The 27,109-nt window shown below is 40.0% G+C and overlaps 1 protein-coding gene across 1 annotated transcript in view; it reads right to left on the minus strand.

Annotated features, from left to right (window-relative positions):
• Window positions 1-25,138, minus strand: part of met (MET proto-oncogene, receptor tyrosine kinase) — a 37,937-nt gene extending 12,799 nt beyond the window's left edge. The window contains 11 exon segments of the mRNA XM_031564149.2: window positions 538-756; window positions 2,806-2,899; window positions 5,512-5,676; window positions 6,720-6,856; window positions 7,055-7,157; window positions 7,473-7,627; window positions 8,012-8,185; window positions 8,435-8,569; window positions 11,032-11,223; window positions 22,064-23,258; window positions 24,225-25,138. Of these exon segments, the coding sequence (XP_031420009.1) occupies window positions 538-756; window positions 2,806-2,899; window positions 5,512-5,676; window positions 6,720-6,856; window positions 7,055-7,157; window positions 7,473-7,627; window positions 8,012-8,185; window positions 8,435-8,569; window positions 11,032-11,223; window positions 22,064-23,251 (2,562 nt within the window). The 5' untranslated portion in view covers window positions 23,252-23,258; window positions 24,225-25,138.
• Window positions 25,139-27,109: the final 1,971 nt, after the last annotated feature.

Genomic DNA, 27,109 nt, shown 5'->3' on the forward strand with positions numbered 1-27,109 from the left:
CTAGATATGCATATTTATAAACACCGTGCCACACCAGTGTAGTAATATGACCTAACATCATTGTATAGTCAAGAGTAGGCGGGGGAGGGGCAGTGGAGGGAGTGAGGCTCGGGGTTACGAGGGGATTAGCAGCCTGGACTAGTCTTACATGGGAAAGAGCACGCATGGGTCTCACACAACCTCCTTCCCTCAGCTGCTGTGCACCATCACACCGGGCTAAAACAAACCCTCACATATCCTCCTGTATTTACTGTTTGACAAAGTATTTGATTTCAGACCACAAAAAAAAGCATCAAATTGAGTCTTCAGTATATCACAAACCATATCCTCCATCAAAGAATGCAATTGAGCGATGTGCATGAGCATATTGCAGAATGAGCTCTAAAGTATGTGTGGAGGGAGTAAGAATGGGAGACACGTAGCTTATCTGGTTAAGGCTGAGCAGTATTCCCTTAGTGAGGAATTGGAATCTGTAGTGTGAAACGTGTATATTTGCAATGACAGCTGGATAGGATTGGACTGGGGGACAACACTCACCTTGATCTCTAAGATGCTCTTGCTCCCTTTAATGGTGATGGTCGGCTGCTGAAACTCTGCAAAGTTGGGGTCTTCCACATACAGTAGGTCGAACTGGACAGTAGAGAATCCATCCAGGATAAAAGCCACCTTTGTGATGACTGGTGTGCGGATGTTCAGCTCTTTCAGAGAAGGGGTAGTGCACTGAATGTAATGTCTATCCTTTCCCTGGCTGCACATCTGACAAACACATCATGGAAACAGTTAAGAGGGTCAGGCAGGCAGGCATTGCTGAGACATTCTTTATTATAATCCGTGATTTCACACAAAGCTAGGGAAATAAATCTGCATAACTGTCATAGCACAGTCATTATATTACACCACTTCTATCAACACCAGCTGTGTCTGTCAACACACACTTAGTAATGATGTTATAATGCTGTCTCAATCTTAAAGCCTAACTACTCTTTTATAGTCTGCAGGTATTTTAACAATATACCAATATTATACCAATATTTCAGAAGCATTTTTTTTACAAAGTGATAATTTTCTTTTTAAGACCGAAAATTGTGAGTTCATATCATTTGGTATTTGCAAAATGTGTGGTGATACCTGCAGGCTTGAGGTAAAAGCTGGAAGCTTCACATTCTGTGTGCTGGTTTTGAGGATTTCGTCAAAACACAAAACCTTTCCTTTTCATCTTGTCTGTAGTATACGTGTGTCTGTAGTATCGATGTGACTGTAGTATACATGTGTCTGTAGTTTGTGTTGCAGCAGACTTGTTGGTATTATATGATAGTATAATATCTAAAATCAACATGTCTTTACATAAGTATTGGTATTCATAGTGGTGTTGTATGGGACAGGAAAATAATAGATGTTTGGAGAGGTGTGTATGTTGCCTCCTATTTCAAGGCTCAGAATTATTCAAGATCGGAATGTAAGGAATTCATCACAGATGCTGGCAATAACCATTGCTGTTTCAGTGCTGAACTAAGTGTGGAATCAGTAAAGAAATGACAGGCATCAGACTGTCTAATGTATGCTTGCACCGCTGTGACACAGACCTTTGTCTTTCAGTGTCAACACACACTGGAAGTGCAAGGCATGTGATCAAGAACAGTTACTATATGCATATATGCACTCACGCATATGGAGAACAGTTACTATATGCATATATGCACTCACGCATATGGACTCTAGTGTAACACAAAGTCTGTGTGGGATGGGCTAACATGTTAACATATTCATTTGACGGTGTGTCGTTGAATCTGAGTCTTGTGAGCAGAAATTATAATGTAGACTTTGTTGACCAGCATGCATCACCTGTGTTGGTTTGGGATGAGTGCAACAGAATATGAAATTGCTACTGTTGTATTGCTATTGTTTTCCCCTCTTGATAAACATCGCTCTTTAAATATGAAGTTATGGATGCTGAAGTGTCAAATACAAACTTCCTATTACGCCTCAATTAGCCTTTTAGTGTTAGGTGATGAGAGTCACAACTTTGATACTCCACAATCTACACAATTTGTCCCACAGGAAGCACAGTTTTTTAGCTCAAGTTCTCTCAAGGCCTCTTCCTGTTAAAAGGATGTTTTTTTCTTTCGTCATGGTCACAAAAGGCTTGCTTTTTGCCTCAGTTGCCTCTGCTTCCATTGTGAACCTTCAGACAATGCTTATTGTTGATGTTTCTACACAAATAAAGTTAATTGAAAATAAAAGCATTCCGAATCTTTCCACATTTCTTTCAGGCCCAGCTGAAAATGCCAAATGTGACAGTTTAGGAAGTGTACACATATATCATATTCAGTTTAGGAAGTGTAAACTGTCAAAAGGCATTTGTGTCAAGTGTGTCACTTTGATTTGAAAAGTGCTACGGACAAAGATGGGGATTTTGTATAACTGTTGTTACTCAGACATGCTAATACTTCTGAATCGCTTTTTTGCCTTTTAGAGAGCAGCTCCATGTGGCAGTAGGAAGCATACAATTTGTTATCTTTACTGTAAGTCACGTTGGATAAAAGCGTCTGCTAAATGAATGAATACTGTAAATGTGCTTTGTATTCTCTTAATCCTGAACCAGTGCTATAAAATGTGCATGCACAAGTGCAGTCAATACACAAAGGTATGTGTGGACAACACGTTTCTGTCCTGTGTGGACAGTCTGCGCTGACCACACTGATGACCAAATGTGCATCATGTGCACCGTGCACAGACCTGAATCAAGTTTGACTTGACCAAGTATACTTCGGCCTTAAGAGATTGTGTTTAGCAACCTGAACTCACCACTTGAATGACCTTCCCCTCGTGAGTGAGGATCATCTGGGGCTGCTGAGCGGACTGAAGATAGTACCCGTTCACTGACACTGTGCTGCCCCCACTGCATGGGGACACAGAGAGGGAGAACATTGATTGAAGTTTCACATACATCACCCACTTTATCAACCACTACAGGTAAACATACACACATTTCAGTTTACACAGTTCCCTTGCTGATCCTCCAATACATCACCATACTGCATCATTCTGCTTTTTTATTTTCATGTTCAATGAGTAAGTAAACCAAAGTAATATATTGACTACATGCAAATCTTGTCAACAAGAATTTCCAAAACTACAAATTTGACACTTTTGAGTACTTAACACTACTTTACATTTGACATAAACAATGCTAGTGTCATGCCTCCTTTAACAAATCCTACCGATGTAGTACCTGTGTAGTTCCACAGTCCTATTTCACCAGAGTATTGAGGGGAACTACGAACACCTGCTTTTTCAGCCAGTGTTTGGGAAACATGTTTGAATTGTGTGCTGTTGTTACGCTACTGTGAAGTTGATTCCACTGTTCTACAGCTTATATCAGAGGTGCCCTTCAAGAACAACAACGGAAGTCCTCGCTGAACGATGGTGGTACGCTGGAGCGTTGGCTGAATTACCCACCTACTCTGTCTCAAAACCTTAGCTGCGTCGCACATAGCCACTTCCAACGTTGAAACCACCATAGCTCCAACAACGTTGCTAATGATGTGATGCAGAATGTAGAGGGTAAAATGAGTCCTACATTTGACTACAGCAGCTGATGGAGCGGCCTCATACCTAATAATTGTTGAGAATGAAGTACTAACTCAGTTGGTGAGTGTTCAGGTAGGTCAGGAGAGGGTCAATCTTGTCAAACTGACCCACTTGAAACGTTGACAACAGCAAATATCCAGGAATGACGCCTCTAACGACTGGTCTTGAGCAAACACCCATCGCTGAACAATTGATGTAATGACCAACATTGCGATGGTGGTTAGACCACGCTTTCTAGAAACGCAACTTGGTTTTGCCTACTTCTCCTAAATTGAATTTGTACTCTGCTGGCTTTGAGGAATAAATTCTACCTGTACTTGCATCCTGACAACATGACTGAATCATTACAGCTAGCAAATAGCATGGCACAATCGCACATTTATCATTTTATATAGATTCAAATAAGAACTACACTACAGTAATCATATGCCCTCCTTTTAAAATAAAATAAAATGGATAACTGTGGCCTACCAGGGTGAAGCCTAAGGCACTGCGTTTGTGAGCAGCTGGTATGTAGGGGCATTGCTTAAGACACATGTTCACTTCACAAATGCTGCTGCTAGATAACAACTGCTGGAAACTGTGACTTTGTTAGATGACTGTATTATGTTAAGCCTGTGACAACATTTTTCACACCATCTCTTTCTAGTTACATGAGATTTCTTATAAAATCATATAAAATGATCTTGAATTTTTCAAGATGGCAGCCATGATTGTTATGAGAATTTAATTGCAAAAAAGTTTGTAGATTAGTCTGATAAGGATGATCTCAGATGGAGAATTTAAATTTGGAGCTTTAAAATTGCAGAGACAATGTCGAAGGAAATGTCGAAAGAACTTCAAACTTGTGCATCTTGATGTGGAAGCTCTGTAGTAAATTCCAAGAAGATAATGCAGAGACAAGCTAGACAAGGGAAGTGGATACAGTTCACTTGCAGAGCATTTGATTCAGTTCAATGAACTTGACCAGCTCCCTTCAACACTCCCACTTGAAAGACTGGATGAGGGCCAAGGTATTGAAGCAGCCATGATTACGAACAAAGCTCAATACCATAAAAAATGCAGGCTGAACTACAGTATCCTCCTGAGAACCAACCCATAGACTTGTGTCCTTTGTATTTTTTTAAGGAAATCACAAAAAAAGAAAAAAATGTCTTGGTTCCCAGGAGGATATAACTAAGCGGCAAAGTGTGTGTTAGATTTTGGTGGAATTCATATATCAGACCATAACGCCACGTACCAGACCACATCTCCAATAGGTCCCCATTCTTAGTTTGAATACCACCAGGCCAGAGCCAATTCTCAAATTTTCTAATAGGCAAAATATAGCAAGTAGCAACTTTTGGTCAACCTGTACCAATTTCAGGCTTAAAATACCAATTTCCAACTCAATCAATCAATTTTCTATGTTTTAAATGAAATTGCAAAAATAAAACAACTCCCGTTCACACCCACTTCTGATGTAAGACCTGCCATCTTCATGTCCAAACGCCGACCCTCCGAGGGTATGGTACACAAATTAAACAAATTAGGTCCTCAATATCATTAAATATCCATCCCTGATAAGAACATGTATAAGAAAACGGTTGCCACTGGCGGCCATTTTGAAATGTCTTCTACCATTGCATTTAAGAAGTTGTGTGTGTGGTTGCGCCCCACACCTTGCTCTTTCAGTTCAGTGGCCTGTTTCCACACCAGACCTGCATTTGTGGATTCACTATATGGAAAATAGTAGAATATCGAAATATTGCTAAAAAAAAAAAAATCCTGGAGGGGATTCAGCAAACTTTCCATTTTGTCAGATAAATTCACCATCTTCCCTTATTTCTTTTCTGTTTGTTTTGAAATACATTACAGTAGATCATGAAATGTCTGCATAGCTGGAGCGCTGGTGCAAACCCCACACTTCTACTGACCCACCTGAAAAATGAGCTCTTCGGCTCGATGTTTAGAATAAGGGGATCTTCATTGTATGTGAAGCTTTCAGATGCCTGAACTGATACTCCATCAATCTTAAGTGTCACTTGTTGGGAAGAGGTCAGGTCCTGAGAAGCTGTCTTGCAGATAAGTGTTCCCCCAGAGACACTAACAGAAGGAGAATAAAGAGGCCAGTAGACAAATGAAACAGTGACAGATCCCCTATAAATTAGTGAAGGACATGAATCAGACTGAACAAACAACTGGACTTTGGTATAAAGGAACCAGGGATTTCACATTAGTTACAGCAACATTGGCTAGATCACATCAAAACACGTCATGTGTGGAAATAGAAGTACCTCTAGAAAACAGATGTGTGTGGGATGAAAATATAGAACATGATGATGGGGTGAAGGAGAGGGGGAGGGGGGAGTGAGAGAGACAAAACAGTGCTAAACTTCTAAAGTGTTAAACTGAGAATCAATCATTCACTAGGTATTGATCTGGGAGGAGGAGCATCCTGGACCTGCATCACCCTCCCCAGAAATGGGCAGAATGGAAACAGTAAGGCTTAGAATCCTCGGGCCCTGAGGGTGCTTGGGAGATCTCCTATGTATCTAGTGGTCATTTGGTATGTTTGTTGCACACACCCTATAAATTAGCACTATGTATCTGCAAATCATGGGTGCAGTATATGCCAAGTGAGCTGATAAGTGACACAGAATTACAACAATGAATTTCCATGTGCTTTTACACTCTTTTATATTGTTTTCTTTGTTTTTACGTTCTTTTATCTGCTCATTTGTAAAGCACTTTACTTGAATGAACAATGTGCTTGAATTGTGCTCACTAAATGAACTCAACTGGCAGAGTAAAGGTGCTCACAACACCAAGGTCATGGGTTCAGTAACCAAAGGGGAAAACATACTGTTCAAAATGCACAATCTGCACAATACTGTAAGCCGGTTAAGATAAAAGCATCTGCTAAATGACAATACAAATATTATGTTACATTGTTACATTATTCATTGCCAATAAAAACATTATATTACAGTTAGAGTTATTAGAGCATATTAGAGTTATTGACTTTCTACAGACAAAACACTTTGTCATCTATTACTCCTAACTCAATACATACATTATTGGTCACATGTAGGATTCAAACTAATCATTCCCACTATAGGCATTGAAAAAGATTTAAGATTGCTAACCTCTGAATTTCACAAGTGGTATTCCCAACATTGACCTGTCTCCCGGTCCCACAGTCTAAGAACGAGCCATGAATGGAGAGTAATGTTCCACCTGACTTGGGACCAAATCTTGGAAAGATCTTGTCGATAACAGGGGTCTAGTGAAAAAAAAAAAAGATTTGAATGTGTATGTATGTATTTATGTATCAGGCAGAGATAATAGCTGAAACAAATATGTCAGATTGCTTTGGATATATCAGTGAATGTGCTGGTAAACAGGCAAATTCTGTTGTCAAGTTTCAAAGATTCGAACTCTGATCTAATTGCAGTACACTTCATGAATGAAACAAGCTTACCACATACGACAGTCCCAATATTTCTCCAGTCTCCTTGCCACTGTGTACTTCCACAATGTGATTAGAATGGTTTGCATTCACATGCTCCAGGCCACAAACCAACCTTAACATAAAGAGATTATCAGCATAGTGAACAATAAACACAATACTGCTTGTGGCCCGTCGGGATAAACAAGTTATTAACTGTAGTAAATACAATAATGACCACACTAGTCCATACACAGTGCACATCGCCAATTACCCCCGGGGGAATGTATTTGCCCCCTTCCACACAATAGACTGGTTGTAAATGAAAGAGCCCTGAGGCAGAGAAGTTAAGCTAAATGCTGATGTCTGGCAAAGTCATGTGAAATTGGGAAAACTTAACCGGAATGACAATTTGCCCTCCGATTGCCAATTAAAGTAGAATCAGTCTTACCGATGACTATTTCCCTCTAGCAGCTTGCAAGTGGTTCCAGCCACTGTGATGCGAATCAGCTTGGGGTCAAAGCGCTCACGCTTGTTGAAGCCAAAGTTTCTCCCACAGATGGTCACTTTTGTATCTCCACCGATTGGAATAGTGGACGGGGATATCTAAAAAAGAATTTCCCAAGTAAAAACACCCACACACCACACCCACACAAATTATTATTACTATTATTATTGTTGTTGTTGTTGTTGTGTTGTTGCTGTTGTTGTTGCTGCTGCTGAACCATCTAGGTGTACTGTGCCCTCAATCATGGGGCATGTAGATTATGTAGAAACACAATACTGGACACAAATCAGGTTTATGTTCTCAATGAGAGGTGGGCTTAGTGGCTCATCTGAATTATGGGCCACAGGCTGAAAACAAGCCTGGCCAGGGAGATCCTGTATATGATGTGCTGTAGGATAGCATGTAAACATTCATTTGTAGTTCAATACACACAAGACACTGTAACATGAAGAGAAACTCATCAAAAGATTAGGATTAAGTACCATGCTAATGACAGGGGGACACGAGTCCTGAATCCAGCGTGAATCTGCACACTGCAATGATCGGGTGCAGCGGTTCTGGCACCAGCCACAGCCCATGAAGGAGTAGGCCATCAGACATGAACTGCACGTCCTCATCTGTTCACAGCCAGGGCCAATCAATGGAATCTTTGTTATCTGAAATAAATGTATTTAGAAACTTAGTAACAGCATAGTGTAAGGTCAACATATACATGCACAGGTTACCTTTTTAGTTACATAGCCTACATTTCTAGTACAGAAATTCTGTCTCTTTGGATAAATAACTTTGGACAGATTATGACAGATTATTGAGTAAATAGCACAAACAGGTATATTTGACTACCTGCTCGAAGAGGAAACAGTATAATATCATAATATGCAAACAAATGTTAAAGGTGCATTTACCTTGTTTTCTGTGATTAGTAATAATGAACCATCCAACTGCTGTGGAGACAGAAGGGCCACCCTTGGAGAAACAGGGTGCACATCTAAGCGGAACTCAACGTGTGACGTGACATCTTTGGATCGGGAGACCACTCTCTGCACACACACACATCCAAACACAATACATCTTTGGATCGGGAGACCACTCTCTGCACACACACACACATCCAAACACAATACATCTTTGGATCGGGAGACCACTCTCTGCACACACACACATCCAAACACAAAGCAACTTACATTCTAAACTCATGATGACATCAGATTTATCCAACTCATTTTTAGAACTGCTTAGAAATCTTCACTCATATTGCCTAAGGAGAATCCCTGAACCCTGAAGTGATCAGGGTTCACCTCATCAGGGTTGCATTTCTTCAACCAAGAACAAATCTGGATATGCAGTTGAGGTTTATTAGAAAACAAATATATTAGAAAAACTCACAAATTCTGTTTTGCATGCTCTGTACCTTTTTGTATTACTATATGAAGATAAAAAATACATTACCCCAGAAAAGTACCCCCCTCAAACATAAGCACTACTGATCAACACTAGTAATTCTAGTATTTAAGCTTCGACTGTCAACAACTCTTTCAAGAGTAACCGTGACTGCTGTAACAAGGCAGGGACAAAGACACTGCTGCAGGCCTGAGGAGACACAAAGACTACCTGGCGTGTTGGGAGGTGTTGGGGCCTTGGACACATTCACACACCTGGACGAACATTCATCATCTGTCACTGCACTACAATTATAGCCAAAGGAGCCAATGTGGTACAAGAGTGCATCTGTGACTCTGTGTCTAGGAGTTCTTCAGTTACACCAAAAAAAATTTAAAAGCCAACTGTACACTGCCCTACTTAACCCCCACCTCACTCACAACATTTTTGCCTACACTTTCATGGCATCTACTTTCAACAGTATGCATTTGAATTTTTGATTCTTCTCAAGCTCAAATAGCAATTAGCTATACTAGTTTATGCTAGCTTCAGTAATAAAACCAGTACTGTCACTGTAAACACAACAAACTTAGGTTTTCTTAGGTGCATTTTTTGGGGAACTAGCTTCTGTTCATCCCTATAGATATTTTGTAGCAGGTTAATGATGAGCATAGACCTTTAATAAAATACCATTGCATTACAATCAGTTTAGAAATGCGAGGAGACAACAAGGGAGTTCTACTGGAGCTGAACTGGGGGAAACTGGCGTAACAGGTCAGTTATATCCTCCGGCAGTGGAGTGCAATGAAATTTGGAAATAGGTTATCATTTTGTCAGAATAACATTGTCTGTGTCTTTTGAAGTGTTAATAAGCGAGATCAATACACGAGAGACTGGACCTCTGTTTCACGGACAATAACACGAAACCTCATAATTGTTTGTCCTCATCTATAACACCTACATTTGTATTTCTCAACTCTGAATACAGCAGGTCTTATTTTTTGAAATGCTCATGGCATATATGAAGGAAACGGGCATTAGAGCTACCATTCAGGTAGGCTGCATAAAAGGTCAGTAACCACTTTATAAAGGAGAAAAACTACAGAAATAGCATTTATGTGGTAAACAAATGTCAGATTACACTGAATGCTGCATTCAAATTGGTCTTACTAGGATTTGTGATCTTGTCTCTCATCATCATTATATACAAGAATATTTCGTCACTTCATTCCTATTTCATTCATGTTCAAAGTTCATGAACTTTTTCAGTTCCTTCTTTCCATTCTCTTCTTGCTTTTTCTAGTGGATCTTGAGTGGGGCCCACTGTAGCCTTTAGGTTGTGACAGCTGACCCAGGGCTGGATTCTTCCTAAGCATTCGCACGAAGACAATGGCGAGGGAAAGTGCATAAAAAACAGCAACAGCTGCAACCGTTCCAAGAAAATCTGGCGTGAGGATATGCCAGTGGAGCTCCACTCACACAGTTAACACACCATTTCGCTCTCCAAAACAGTCTTCCGTGCAGCTGTTCCCCTTTTTCTGCTTCCCTCCCTTTTCACACTTCTTTTCTACTTACAGTTATTAACTTACAATTGGACATTTGATTGAAATAAGATTTTACTTCAAGTAACAGGGCTTAAATTCCTGCTTCAAGTTAATGGAAGCTGCCTATTTCATATGTCCAAAAGTTAGTGTTTAAACACATCACAATTACTTTTCAACTAAAAAATAATAGTTTTTCTAATTAATAATATAACACTTGCCAACTCCTGAAAGCACATTTTGTTGGGGGAGGGATGGGGGGGGGAAAGGGGCAGTGGCTATTCTGCAAAACAAGTCCAGGTGACCAGTAGACAATAGCATCAGTCCAGTGAGAGGGGCCAGGGCAAACAGGAAATACCCTACATTTTCCAGCCTGTCCTGGCATTCTCAATGCTTTTATTCTCACACATCTATATATTTTTTTTCCAAAGTCTAGATAAAAAAGGAAATAAATCATAGCAAGCACATTAAAGTGAGAGCTTACATGTGTCTATTGAGAGAAATGCCAGTTCACAAATAATAGCAAAAGGTTCAAAAGCATGTTGACTCTTGATTGCTCTGATACGCCACGCATGACCCACCTGAATGACTCTGCCATCACTCGTTCCTAGACTGGCCACTGTTTGATTCTGCAGGGGGTACACGGCAATGGACGTGACGAGGACATTGCTGAACTGGCCGTTAAAGTAATCCAGACGTGTGATGGGAGTTGTTATCTCAAGACGATAGCCCCCTTCATGTTTTCCACAGGCATACGAGTCATCTGAGGAAGTCTGAAAAAATAACCAGTCAGATTACCAAATCAGAGTAGAAATACTTATTAAGTGAGAATATTTAGGGTTTAACATTCTTCAAATGATACTGAAATAAAACTGATTGAACCATGTAGTATCTGTAACATATTGTCTTTCTTGAAGGATAACCTAAAGTATTCTCTGACACTGCCAGACGGACACACAGCACTGAAGAATGTAATGTGGTTTTAATTCCTCGATCCAGTTCAAATGTCAGCTTTTGGACAAACCACTAGGCAAGTAAATCCTGTATGTATTTAAGAGATAATATGACAAAGAGGGATTCAGAGCAATACGCTGAAAAAAACAAAACCCTATGGACACTAAACCAGGCCGGGACACAACAGATAATTCATCCTTCACCATTTAAGCCAAATTGAAACTAAATCTTTTTTTGTCCTTTTGTGTTGAGATATCTGTGCTTCTTTCTGGTGAACTGCTGAAAACGTACAGCTATTGGGAAGGCATGCTAGGGGTGCCACTATGCCATATAACCCCAACCCTGTAAAACCTTAAATTACCAACCAGGCTTCATTCCTAGCAACCATGAAGGTCCAGGGCTGGTCAGACTCATAGGGTCATGACCCAGCCATGAAAGTCTAATAGTAATCAATTATTAATGAAACTCAACCCTAGCCCTGTGACTAAAGCACCAAGAGGTTAATCATTAAAAGTGGACCTGCATCCAATTTTATAGACAGTATTATGTTGCATTGTATGTTTGAGAGGTCCAGACAAACCAGATAGATTATATCATGCCAAAAAGTTGTGTACAAGTCGGGTAGAAGTTAGAAGTAAAAGTTGAAGGAACTTGGTAATACAAGAAGTAACTGTTCATGGAGCCAACCCTATAATTCCTCTCAGCTCCATTGTTCATGATGAGTAAGAAACATGAGTCAGAGTGTGAGACGAACAGCTTCATTTCAAGGCTCATCTCACAAGGGGAGCTTTGAAGTTGGGGAACAATACAAAAACATCAATACATCAGGTCAGTCTGCAACTGGTCTACACTGGTCTACACTGCCATTCTGTTAGGCAAGCCATGAATTGAGAAACAAACATAGCATTGCTAATATTCACAGTAGTCCAGTGAGCAGGTGAAAATAAGGAGTGGAACACAAGCACTTTCATGCTAATAAAGACTGCGGGGACCTCAGACAGGGGGTGTATTGAACCTTGGTTGCTGGTAGGGTACAGGGAACATTTCCAACAACTGAGAAACAGGTGAGTCAAATTCACTAATGTTGGATATGTAAGTCACAGTGACACATGTACATCCAGTAGACATGTGAAAGCATGCTAGTACAACCAGCTGGTGCATATCAGACCGTTGTGCTGTGACTATTTGCACACGCACAGGATATTAGAGAACGGCCAGCCAGCCAATAGACAGCCAATTATATCCAAGTAGTTGCTAGTCAAATTAGCCTCGCGTTTAACCTTGGGCAATATTTTATTGCGTTAACTCTCCAATTCATGGCTACATTGGGAATTGTGCAGACCGGTGGCAAAAAAAAAAACACTAAATGACCATTTTCTGTGTACCTTGAGTGTGTGAGCCACTGCACAAGGCACATCTGAGGTTGTGGTGTACAGGAATGAGTCGAATGAATTGATTGGATTTACCTTTCCTTCACAGTTACTCACATTTCCGTTTTATTGACATTTTATCAATCAACATCAACATTTCAACCTGTATGAACCAACAGTGTTCCCATTGAGTCCTTCTCCCTTTAATGCAGCAAAATGTGTTCAACAGAAACCTTGGATGGAAATACAGGTAATAAAACTGTGGAACTTCAGCCTGTGGTTTCTATCCTCAGATACCTCTTCTAACTCCTCTTGCCCCCGTGGGCTCAATATACTCATGACCATTAAATTACAGTATTTAAAAAAAGAAAAACGTCTTTGCCAATTTTCACCTCTGGCTACCATAGCTGCACAGTAATATAACCTGGTGAGGATGTCAGATGCCTTAAATGCATCAACACTTAACTGTGAATGCCAGTAGAGGTGATAGGATTACTGAAATCCATCACAGTATTGTATAGCTATGTGGCCTTTGGCACAACACTAAGGAAGGGAATCTGGATGGCCAGATGTCACCAGCACCTATTAACAGTCCTGCTCTCTAGTCTGCAGAGGAAGCCAGCTACATGTGGTATGTCACACAGGAATCACAATATTCTAACTATGCTAAACTGTCCTGATGAACACTGAATTGAAAATTAAATAAAAACTGAAATTGGACCAAATGAGTTAAAATCCTAGCATCTACAACACGTTAGAGTGCCTTTCTATGGGTGCTCATTGAGTTTATACCACTGTTGTTTACCACACATTATGTATTTCTGTACCAGAATCCAAGGACAGAGTGGGCTAATCACTATGGGAACTACTACAGCACACACTTTACAATTGAATTGAATTAAATTACTTCCAGACTGAATTATCTCCACAAAATATTTGATTATGGCAGCACACACAGGAAAAGAAGACCAGGACCAGATGGTATTTAGTAGATGTTTTTGTCTAAAGCAACAAATACAAATGATATAAAAAGTAAAAAACCTTAAAGCAGCAGGAAGGTGTTTTGGTTTTAAACGTGTGAACTACCTAAACCTAGCTAACACCAGTAACAGCACAGGTGGCACTGATTAAAGCTTACTGGCACTGATTATTAATTATGAATTATTAATTATTATACCACTGATTAAAGCTTGCTGCCATGCCAACTGGTATCTTCTGGTGGTGATAGAGTTGGCGCCACTGCGCTGTGAAAGCTTTTTCTTGCATGTTAGGGAGGCTTCCAAAAAAGGCCACAGAACGACATGGTGCAGAGTTTTGGCAGCTAGTGTTTAGCTGTCCTTCTTATGACCTATACCATCAAATGAATCTGAATATGATACCAAAGCCTATAAAAACCCCAGGCCTTCCCATGTCTGAGAGGGCAGGATTGAGTGCCGTACAGGACTGCTTCACACAATGCAGGTTATATGGTCTTTGCATCGGTATCATATTTCATAGACAAGTTGGTTAAACATGCAATATACATGATGGTCGGATAGACAGTCAGATAGCGTGATGTTTAATTGGTTGGATGATGTGATGGGTGAATGCTTTGCCACAAAAAGTGTCAATGTTTCCTATTAAAGTAGCTAAACAACACAATGATGAAAATGGTTTCATTCTCGTTCAAAGAATCTGAAAGTTTACAAGAGATGACAAATGGTTGTACAAAGGTGAAAATATTTTAATATGATTTGCTGCCCATGGTTTAATTTATGTGCAAATGATGTGCTTATTACTACTACTACTACTGTTCTGTGTGGTTAAATCAGAAGAGTGTAAATTCTGACCACTGAACCCCTAACTATCTGAATGGAAGATGGAAGCAGCGCATTCTCATCTCTTTGGGACATACTGAAGCACTCTCAGTGCTCTTCCAGTTCAGGGTTTTAGATCATATCTACTGAAGCACTCTCTTCCAGTTGAGGGTTCTAGATCATAAAAACTGAAGCACTCTCTTCCAGTTCAGGGTTTTAGATCATTTTTTCCATCATCTGAAAAACACAAATTTGCAGTTGCCTGTGCAATATCCATTAGTATATCCTCCTCTTTCTTTTCACTTATCCCCTCTTAAATGTTCTGTTGCAAGATGAACTGACTGCATTCCCCTATTAAGTTTCTCAGTGAAAATAATGGAGTTACCATTTTCAGCGGTTGGTCTACTATTCGTTTTTTGTTGTATGATTTAACAAGGTATTTATTTTTTTCTTCACTGATACAGGTCAACAGAAAAGATCTTGTAAACAATATGTGACAAGCTTCACAAACAACAGACCATCCTTTTAAGGTTTAATAATAATACACATTTAACACATTTAGCGTATTACAAATGTGTAACTTTCAAATCTCATTCTCTGAGGTATTACTTACAATGGAAAATAGTTTTGCTCCTGGCTTTTCTCTTCTCATAGCTTTGAAACACAATTGAATGAATGAGAGAACAAACATATGAAATGCCCCTTATGTGTCAAATAGGGGGTCAGAAAGATATAATTTTAGATACAACTTAACTATGGTCAAATGTACATATGTGTCCTTGTGTCTGTCACTTTAAAGTTTTGAATTAGCTCCTAGCATTTTCCTAGGAATTATACTCTGGCTTCAGTTACAATTGCTCAACAGTCGAGAGAATGCTTGCTTTCACGTGGCAGAAGCACTCAAATATATTTATTACAACAATTACATACATTCCAAGTTAATCCAATTAAAGAAAACGGGGCAATTTCTAGTAGAAGACAACCCCGTATTATAACTAGAAGCTCCCCCAAGTCATTTACAAATGAAGCACTTATCTTCTCCCAGTTGTAGCTGAAAGTTCTATTCATCACAAGAGACAAAATCATAAGATACCACAGCAGATCTGCCTCTGCCTCCTTGCACTGTTCATGTGTAAAAGGTCTTGGATATTAACTTTCCTTTCTGCAAAGTTACCAACCTACAAAAGTCAGCAGATATAATGCCAAGATAACCAAGACCAAAGAGTTTGAGTGACTCTGCCAGGGAGATTGGTTGGCTTAATGCTGTGGCTGTAGATAAGTCATCTGTAAACATCTCACAAACATTCAAGTCACACAGTGCTACAGACTCCTAATTGAAAGGTGAAGAGAAGAACCATTAGAGTTGTTGTACATTTGTCTTCCAGCACACCCATCTGTTATTATGTTTATACATTGAGGGCTTGCTTATCTGTGGTTTAAAGTTAAAAAGGTCAACAGTCCTGAGTACACACACCGTGGCCTTGTGTGACAAGTTTGCATAGCTATGTTTGCCTGTTCATACTCATATCAGCATTCAGATGAAAGAATTTAACAAATACAATCCTGCTTGCAGGAGCAGAGGCAAATAAATGCCTTGAAAGAGATGTGGCATGAACAAGGAGGGGCGCAGAGGAGGAGGGACCCATCTTACGACACATCTGGCGTGAAGGGACATGCAAAGAAAACAGCTATTCAAAAGAACACGCTATCGCATACACATGTGGGTAGGGCAGCCAGGCTGGTGCCGCACTAAACCCACTCTACAATACAGAGTGAACACACTAGCAGAAAGAGTGGGGCTGACCTCTGACCTCTGTATTCAAATGGCTGAGAACTGCCAATTTAACTGGCATAGACATTTCAGTGGTTTCAGTCTTGATTTGGGGTTGATTTGGGGGGGGGGGGGGGGGGGCTGTCACACAACAATCACTTATGCCATTTTAGAGTTCCTTTATTGTACTTACGAACGCCATTACAACTCTCCAGCAAAGACTTTTAATGGTGTCTCAGTTTAAACCGTTAACTGTAATGTTTATATCACAAGACAAATAACCAATCAATGTAGCCAGATCTAAACAGAGAGATGTAATGAAACAGTGCTCCATTGTTCGGGGTTTTCACACCACTGGAATCTGGCATCTGTTTTAGGCTCCAGTTGTTTTTAACAATCACTCCCATTTTTGGAGTTCTGGTCAGAATAGCAGACTCTTCAGTCACACCTGTTTGGTTTTTGTGTGTTTATGTCAAAATCCAGGAAACAAACAGAATTCTTCCTTCAATGAAGCCCAAAGAAGCTGCATCATCAATGTCCAACTACGAACTTCATTAAACTATATCAAGCAAATCCATGATGGGCAGCCAACCAGTGCTGACACCACTACCCAGCCAGCTGTTTATGAGTGACATCTCCACTGGATTAGATAAACAATTCAAAGTCACTAAATCCATAGGTTCACAACGTTCCTCTGTCTCAAATATGTTCAGATAAGCCATCTTCAAGCTACACTGAGACAGCAAAGAAAAAAGGATCTTGACTTCGAAAAGAGATGTGTTCCAAGAAGGTATGATAAAAATGCAAGCATACTACATGTAAGAATTACTCTGGATAAGATGACTATTTATTTGTGAGGAGAGCACAAGTCGAAATGTAAATTATTTTTAAATCATAAAGAGAGCCAAAGAACACCACAATATATATATATATATCAGTTTAATAATCTTTTAAAAATAGTAATCATTTTAATATATGCTTTAGTGGGTACAAATACAGATTCTAGTACTTTTTAGTACTTAGACTCTTCAATGCAACTAACTCTAGAGAACCACTTACAAATCAATAAACTCCACCTGTGTAAACAGTATTTTCAAGATAACCTTTCATTTCATGTGCAAGTATCCGTTGTCTATGGGGGACAGACGTTGGCCCGTTTCATCACCTACATCATTTTAGCACACAGTCCCTCACAGAAAATCCCCCCAAATCATTGGATTGACTTCACAAACAAAGGACCACGGCAGGTAGCCAGCTGTGACAATGAAATAGAATATTTACCCAACCCAACCTCCTCAAACACTTTCAAATCTGCCTGTCCACTTGATCAGGTGATCTTCCTTTGGCAAGAGAAGGTAAACTGAGGCCAATCACTTCAGTCATTCTTTGTGACGCTCTATTCTGCTTGTTCTTCACTGTTGTGATGTTGTGACATGGAGTTCTGCCAGGGCACAGTTCAGTTCAGCCTGTGACTCAACACGGTGGAAGAGGGAACCAGGAGAGTTGGACATGGCCTGCTCTAAACTTTAAAGTATAATAAAACTCAAATAAAGACATACATAACTGCCTCTTCGGAGTAACTAACACGGCTGGTCTCTATGTCTGATATACTACCATGACAGCAATATGCAGTATGGATTAAGAGGGTCACGTATGCTAGGAGAGGTCAAATTTAGTCAAGGAAATGATTTTCACATCATGAATCTATCACATATCACATATTGCATTCTGTAAAATAGCATGTATTTTTAATAATTCAAAGAAAAATAAACCTTTTAATGAGGGTCATTGGTGCACATTTGGCTCCCCACATCAGACAGATTGCAAGCACAGACATTACACAGTTATTGCTCACCTTATCTCTTTTACGACAATGGCCCCCATAAAATATGATAAGATCCAGACAATCTGACGATATTCCTAAAAATAAATCTAATAAAATACCTAAACACTTCAAATTAACCTATTTAATACAATTGCTTCTTAGATTTTTCTGTAGGGCAAGAATGATCTTCATGTTGGCCTGCATTTAGGGACATCCAAGGAGGATCTTACAGGTGTGAAATAGATAGGAGGGTAAATGAATAATAGGATTGAGGGAAAAGAGAAGTCATTTGCACCTGGATACCAGATGTCCACACTCCTAAAAGTCCTATATTTATTCCAGAGGCACAAACGTTTTTTGGAGGGGCAATAACTGTACACACACACACACACACACACACACAAACACACATACGTTTGCGTGTGCGCACACACACACACACACACAAACACACATACGTTCGCGTTGCGCACACACACACACACTCAGAGTGAACCTGTGTCCTTGTACACCTGTACATGTGCTTGTCTAAGTAATTATAGGTTTGGCCCTGTGGGGTACACATTGGAGAAAAACACAGAAAATGTAGAAAACTTGTGGCATTCTTTAAAACTTCATGTTTTCAGATAAACAACCAAAATATTAGATTTTCATTTATTCAAATAATTCCCATTTGAATAATATCAATTCTACTCTATGGTGGGGCGGACAGGTTTGTCCACCCTAGTCCAAATCACTGTTCATGTGCATAGCTAAGTGAGTAAAAGATTACCTGATTTCCAAAAGGTTGACACTTACTTTTACATTTCCATCTTTTACAGTATCAAAAGAACAAAAAATGAAAAGGGCCTTAAGCAAAAGTTTGGGCACTCTACATGGTCGATACTTAGCAACACCCCGTTTGGCAAGTATCTTGTAAACACTTGTACAGGCTTTTGGCAGCCAGCTAAAAGTATTTAAATTCTTGTTTGGAAGATTTTTTAGCCATTCTTCCTTGCAAAAGGATTCTAGTTCTGTGAGGGTCTTGAACCATCCAACATGCACTGATCTTTTGAGGTCTATCCACAGATTTATGATGATGTTCAGGTCGGGGGGACTGTGAGACCGATGGCAAGACCTTCAGCTTGCACCTCTTGAGGTAGTCCATTGTGGATTTTGAGATGTGTTTAGGATCATTCATTACCCTGTCGTTCCTCTTTTCATTTTCAGCTTTTTTATGATGTTTGCTTCCAGAATCTGCTGGTATTTAACTGATTCCATTCTTCCCTACCAGTGAAATGTTCCCTGTTCCACTGGCTGCTACACAAGCCCAAAATATGGCTGACTCAACCCCGTGCTTAACAGCTGGAGAGGTGTTCTTTTCATGAAATGTTGCACCCTTTTTTCCATAAACATACCTTTTATCATTGCAGCCATCAGTTCATAGGACTTGTTTCCAAAATGTATAAGGCTTGTTTAGATGTTTATTCGCAACCTTCTGACACCAAATGTTGTGGTGAGGATGAAGGAAAGGTTTTCTTCTGATGACTCTTCCATGAAGGTCATTTTGTGTAGGTGTCAATGCACCGTAGAACAGTGCATCATCACTCCACTCGCACATAACACATAACATAGCAAGTCTGAAAACCATGTTTTAATGGGCTTCACAGTGTGCGGGTAGCAGAAGTATCACCGGCGTGAAGTATCACCAACGTGGAGTACAGTATCACCAACGTGAAGTACAGTATCACCAACGTGATGTATTACCAGCGCAATCATGCATTCTTTTCTGCTACCCAAACGCTGTGTTATCCATTTTCCCTTACTTATATCGCCAATGTCTACTCTATGGCATTTCATTCAGAAAAGTCAAGACCTAAAAGCCCACTCATCTAGTTAGAAAGCATCATTTAAATGTATGTCGGATCAAGTATCTCTCTGGGCCCAAACCATTTTCAAACATTTACTTTATGTCTAAGCAAGTTTCTACCATACATATAACTATGACATGTGTGCCTTAACTTGTGTGTTTGGTTAATATGTCTGTGCAACAGTGTACAGTTGGACCAATCACATCTGAGGACCCACCACCACTGTAATATTACACCCTTGTGACAGTGCTTAGCCTTAAAGGGATACGGTGTAGCTTTTGTCCACTAGAGTACCAGTATAAATAAAAACTCTGTAAATATGTAAATGTAATTATTTTTGCTGTGATGTTTTTGATTGTACCGTTTGTGGTAACATTTTAATTAACATTTAGCTAGCTACCAACTTAGCTAGGAGTAACTGCTTCGTTAGCCATGGCAATAAAATGAAGGACCAAGAATTTCCAATCCACCAAGCTATTGCTAGTTGTCTCATGGTTAACCACACTGCTCAGCGAACTGCCTGAATCAATCTCAATCCAACAAATGATGTATGGAGTTTATATATACATTATATATTCAAAACAGGGCAACTAGAGCACTCCCAGTATATTATCATTTGGGATAATGTTAGTTTTCATCAGACTGCTTTGGTTCATGTCTGGTTCAGTGACCATCCCAGGTTGACACGTCCTTTTTCACACATGCACACCTGGGAATATCTCCCATGGTATTTGGCAAGGTCAGTGCTTTTCTGACTCTATCCAGAGAGTTGTTGCAGTATTGAGAATACTGAGTAGTTTCATTTATACTATGCTGTATTTTTCTTCTACTGTAAAATTGCTGCGTTTGTTCATTTTTTCATATAGATCTGTCAATCAGCATGTATTTGCTTCCTGGAGACAAAAGAAAATGTGTGCACTCCTGACATTGCAAATGTTGTTTTGATAGTGTTTCTGTAAGGTTATCTGTATGCCAAAACAATGTAGACTGCCCTGGAAATACCAGTCAGAAAAAAAAAAACATTTTGGTAGAAGTATTTTTAAAAATCCCTCTAAAGTGAAAGAGACGTAGTGCGTTTTTGACTGCTTGTGTTTGTGAGAACAAAGTTTGATTTTGACCTGGAAGTTAGATGGTTGTACCGATGTGTGTGTAGTTTTGAGAAAAGGGTGAATTATTGTGTAAAATGTGTCTTACCAATAAGGAAAAACTGTAATCAAACATATTATCTCTTATTGTTTGTGTGAAAGAAACAGACAACCTACATTGGTCACCCTTGCTGAATTACGGACAGCATATCTTTGAATGGTAGCCTTGGAAAGGCTACTGTTTTTGGGAACACTACAGTATCTTAACAACTTACACCTGCAGTGTGACTTTTGAGAGTTATCAATGCAGTGTAAATGTAATCTGCAGGCTTGTGTCCAGCCAGTAGCAGTGGAGCTGCTTCCTGAGAAGGCTCTGAAGGGGTATGCCCTGACCAGACCTCTCCAAGCCAACCCCTTGCTGCAAATAATAGATTTAATAATAGATACATCCTCAAGCTTTGCCAATAGGCTAACATTACCAAACTCTTCAAATTTTCTTCAGAAGGGGTAGCCTGCACACACACCTGAAAATACTTCATGGCAATGGCTCATTTTGATCAGCTATGACTCAGCAATGATTTAGTCATTCTTTCTCTCACAATACAACATAGTGCAAGCCTCATCAGGTCATCATGCATCAGCATTCAGGGCGGCCATTTTTTCATAGGTTGCAACTGAAGTTTTTTTTTTAAATTGAGTGTGCCTACATACTTTTTGAAAGAAAGATTTTAAAGAAAAATGGTGCCACCAACTTGGGTACCAGTCAACCATAGAGATTAGTGGCAGCAGCGCCACCACGATGAATTGTTAGTCTGGAGCCCTGTAATTTCACCTGGATATATTTCAAAGTCATGGACACATAGCACTTGATGTTCTAGACTCTAGAGACTTCTCAAAGACTCAAAGACTTTCTCTAAATGTTATGTGAAAGGCATGCCACCATATAAAAGCTCCTCTCTTACCGTGTTGTAGCACTGCTTGTCATCTGAGCCGGTAAAATGGTAAAGCTGCCTCGTTTGGCAGCTCTGGATATAGTCCCTGAAAAAGTAGTTAATGTTCGCCAAAGAAATGACGCAGATGGCAGAACTGTTGGTTGGTTCAGGTGAGTTTGGTTTGCTGCGGGCAAAAGCAGCAAACAGCACATCTTCGCCTTCCTTTATGTCAAGTAGCTGTCGGAGGTCCCGACCAGCTTTGGAAACATAGGCTGCCTGCAAGATATTGAATTCTGTTCTGTCTGAGCTCTTCTTTCTTCTCTTTTCAGTGAGGATACACTTGAAGGGAATCTCGACATAACGCCTTAGCTCAGGGTCAGACGAACACATGCGGGCAATCCGTGTGTGATAGGTATTTGAGTCTCTGCTTTCCCTCTGTATGGTGAGGAAATATGCATGGGAACCGCTTTGGAAGGCATACACATACTGTAAATGGTAACTGTCACGGAGACTGGGCACTAAGTCCATGTAGGATTGCTCTGAGAAGAAGCGGAAGCCATCTTGTGTCTCTTTCATATCTCGCACAGAAATTGTGTGATAAAAAGGTGTCAGAGGTGGTTTAGGGTCGGCCACAGTCGCTGAAGCCAGACCAGCGTTCTCTGAATTTCCCACAAAGAATCTGACCACACCACCACTTTCCACACTGAGAACATGTGTACCTGCAGGGCCAGCAACGCAGTCTGGGCAGCCGTGACGACCCCCGTAATTGTTGGGAGAATGCATCCATTTTACTTCATCATCAAGCCTCCCCTCCACCAGAACATGGCGGCGGCAGAGGCCTTGGCCTGTTGAACCACAGCTGAAGAGCTCATCATCATAGTAGGTCTCAATCAGAAGGGATAAGCTGATGTCTTTGGCTTTGTGTTTGAAGCCCTGGCAGAAGGTGCAGGTAGGCTCTGGTTCTATTTTGTACTCTGATATTTTCTTAAGGTCCCCAGACAGAGAATAAAGCATGTCAATGGTGGCAACATAGACACTCCCATTGAACACAACTATGTCCCGCACAATGGTATCTGACATGAAGTATGGAAGGTCATAGGTCACAGTGACATTGAGCTTGGCATTCTCAGTTGGTTCATCACAATGGCACTTGATATCCGTGCACAGTGCCCACAGAATTGTCAGGCTGCAGAGGAGGGTAATCTTCGAAAAGACCATTTTGACCCTAAAAAGAGTAAAAAGTGTGAAAGTACATCAACTGATGAATTCATAGTCACATCCTGAACTTAAATATTCATCTCTTTGTATCTCTGTCTCTGTGTGCACAAAATGATCTAGATAGCGTCAAAATGTAGGCAAGTTAATTAGTGAACTTACCCAACTGACAATATCTTTCTAAATACTTTTTTTCTATACTGGTTTATCAACATGCAACTTTGATAATTGGGCTATTAAAACTTCACCATCGTATGATCAAGGTAACTGAGTATGCCTGAATATAGTAGAACTCTGCCAAATACGTGGAGGGAGGTAAAATGAGCGTTGCTCAATACTCCCTGCCTAACATTATCACAACAAGTCTTACACTGCCAACTCTCACTGAGTGGATGAAAACCTGTGATTCCGATGTGGTCAAATCAGCAGATGCCTACTGCTGATCCACATGAATGTTTCTCCGTATGTGTTTCCAAATTATTTCACACGCACTCTCATAAACATATCCCAAAACAGACCCTCTGTCCAGTAGCGTAAAATCTACCAAAAAAATCTACTAAGCTAACCGAAATGCAGATGGTTGCCTAATCGGTGTAAACAACGCTGATGCGGTAGGCTGAGCACGTCCTCTAAGATGTTTAGAAACAGGTGACTATAGAATAAGTAATAAGGAATAAGTGTCGCTATTGGTCGACTTTATATTAACATAGCCTAGAGAAACTAGAATCCCCAAAATGATAATAGACGTCGTAGGCTATTGGAACAAATAATGCAGAATTAGCTAATAAAGCGAAAAGGTGAAATTGGATGGCGTAGGCTTTAATTGTGATGGTTGTAGAATGTGTTAGGTTACACATAATGTTAGGCTATTAGAAAATAGCCTACATTTTGAGAGCAGATTAACGATGGTGATTTAGCCTAGATAACTAATTACATAAATTAGGTAAAAGAAATTCAAGAGGTAACCAACTCTTACCTATTCACAGGATATTCATAATATGTGCAGTCCAAAACATACTTTCGTGAAGGTGTCAGACACGCTGACCAGGATCATTCAGGATCGTTGGTTTTGTCCGAAACTCAGGCTCCTATTCACCACTTTCATTCCACTGGAATTCGTCTCACAGGATGCGAACATTTATGACTCATTGCCTAGGCTACTGTGAATGACTGAGTCACTTGCGTTCAACCCCCTTGTATTTTCGTTCCCCTTGCTGTAGGATGTGGACTTGAGTGTCCCGCACTTTCTATAGGACAGTGGGGATAGTAAGGTGAGCAGCGATACTCTGGTCGTAAAGACCGCGTCACCGAGTGATGGGGGAAAATAGGCTATGAGCAGTTTCATTGATAATTCAGACTAGGCACAGACCGTATCTTCTCATATAGGCCTATGTCACACCGATGGGCTGATTTGTTACGTTTTATATTCCATACGAAGTTTCATGACGCCGCTCGGATGGAAAATCCGGTCTGTTTCAAAACAAATATTTGTTTGAACAAGCAGGTGTAGGCTATAGTCCAGATCACATGAAAATGATTATGAAACAAAGAAATAAAGTGGCATCGGACTAAACGTGACAAATTGACTAGAAAAAAGTTGAAGAAACTGTTTCACCGACCGAACATTAAGTGTTATTGTCCGGTCTGAAGTAGGCGGTAGGTTGTCCTTGAAAACGCAGAGGGCATGAAGTTTAGAGTAGCCTACGATATGAGGGAAACCCCTCGAAGATCACTGACCTGACCCTCTGGTATGCCTACTTTCTCCAGCCGACCATCTAAAAACAAAAGATGCCTACCCCCTCCAATAGCCTACACTGGAACATTTATGTGTCCTTTAACTAATTACGCCTGTAAATTCTTTGCTCCAACGCTGCATGAGTAGCCCACATAAGTGCTCCTTTGTGTGGTGTAGTCTTAGCAATTGTCAAATGGGTAGAGAAATGTCGGTGTGCTTAGGTGTGTGTTTTGTTATTTGCACCTTCATGCTTCACCTATGGATAGACGTGGTGCACTAGCACTAGTATGGACCATACGCCACCAAGTGGTTGTGAATATAATATATCTTTATCCATTTGTATGGACCTAAGGTTTCAGGGGATTAGATGTTTTAATTGCACAAATACAAGTAGGCTTCGAAATGAAGTAGCCTATAGGCTACACTACACATGCAGTGGTCTTGGATGACCTATCTGACCGGACCTATCGGTCATCGGAAGTGCGCAAGCATCAGGCGTTACGTTAAGTGCTGACAGAGCCTGTAAGACGTGATTTATGCTTAAATCACTAGATCTCCTGCTGTTCATTTAGTAAATGCACTTTCCATTTTGTACGTATTAGCATAACACTGATTTTGTTGTATAATCAATGCCTGCTCTGACTGAAAAGTATTGGAAAAGATGCAACAATTACCCCTAATTCAATGTTTATAAACGAGTATGGTCACATTGAAATAAATGTAAAAGAAAAGTAGAGAGGTCAAGAAATTAGGCTATAGGTTAGGCCATTAGGCCTGTTATAACTAGATTTGCATTTCCTGAGGGAAATACCAGTGCTAGCAAAGCAAAACTTAAATAAATACATGAATAAAATGTAAAACATATATAAAGTAAAAGATTAGAAAGTTGGAAAATATGTTTAATGCATGCACAGAAAGATTGGAGAAAAGCAAAGCCATGTAAGGGCAGTTGAGATGGGGAAGGTGATAAAGACAAACAGAGAGACAAAGAAATGTAAGAGCGAGTAAAAGAGAGAGGGAATATACAGAGTTTAGACACAAAGAAATTAAGGAAGACATCAGGAAGTTGATGAAGATATTAACATTTTTCTCAGATCAAAATTAAAATTCTGTTTGTTCAACCTCCATATCATCTAGTCACTTGTGCACAGCAAAAGAGCAATTTCCCATTCTTTTGAACGTTTGGCAAATGCTTTTGGACATCCACGCAAAAGGGTATAGAATGAGCTACTGTTTAGTCTTGCCCCCCAAAACATCTAGTTATCCATTCTTGTGTAAGTCTATGACATGTAAATTAGTTAAACAAGTTATCATTATGTGTCAACCATGTGCTTCACCAGTTTCAGTCATATGTTATTTTTGGAATGGTTGCTAAATGACTTGTCATGCAAACAGTGATTGATGAGTATTGATCTAATTTGTTTGTGAATGTGCCGGACCAGCAAGAGAGAAGATCCAGTAACAGTATGGCACTATGTCAGACGACGTGTTTCACTGGCGGACTCAGGGGGCGAACATTCTCTAGCGCAAAAAAAAATCAATAACTTGTCTTAGGCTATGTTCAGACTTTTGCTCATATGTAGCTAACTCAGATCTGTGTGAACAACTCAAATCACATGGAATCTGAACTCAAATCACATGGAATCTGAACTCAAATCACATGGAATCTGAACTCAAATCACATGGAATCTGAACTCAAATCACATGGAATCTGAACTCAAATCACATGGAATCTGAACTCAAATCACATGGAATCTGAACTCAAATCACATGGAATCTGAACTCAAATCACATGGAATCTGAACTCAAATCACATGGACTCTGAACTCAAATCACATGATCTGAACTCAAATCACATGGAATCTAACTCAAATCACATGGGAATCTGAACTCAAATCACTGGACTCTGAACTAATCACATGAATCTGAACTCAAATCACATGGAATCTGAACTCAAATCACATGGAATCTGAACTCAAATCACATGGAATCTGCTCTTTTCAATTCTGATTGGGGCCACTTCCACGCGTGCTCCTAAATCAAATAGATACAGGTCTGGATTTTTTCACAATGCGACCTCAGTCTGAACAATTATATCGGAATCCATGCAAACTTTCATGTCACTC

Source organism: Clupea harengus, chromosome 3, assembly GCF_900700415.2.
Source record: "Clupea harengus chromosome 3, Ch_v2.0.2, whole genome shotgun sequence".
NCBI lineage: Eukaryota > Metazoa > Chordata > Actinopteri > Clupeiformes > Clupeidae > Clupea > Clupea harengus.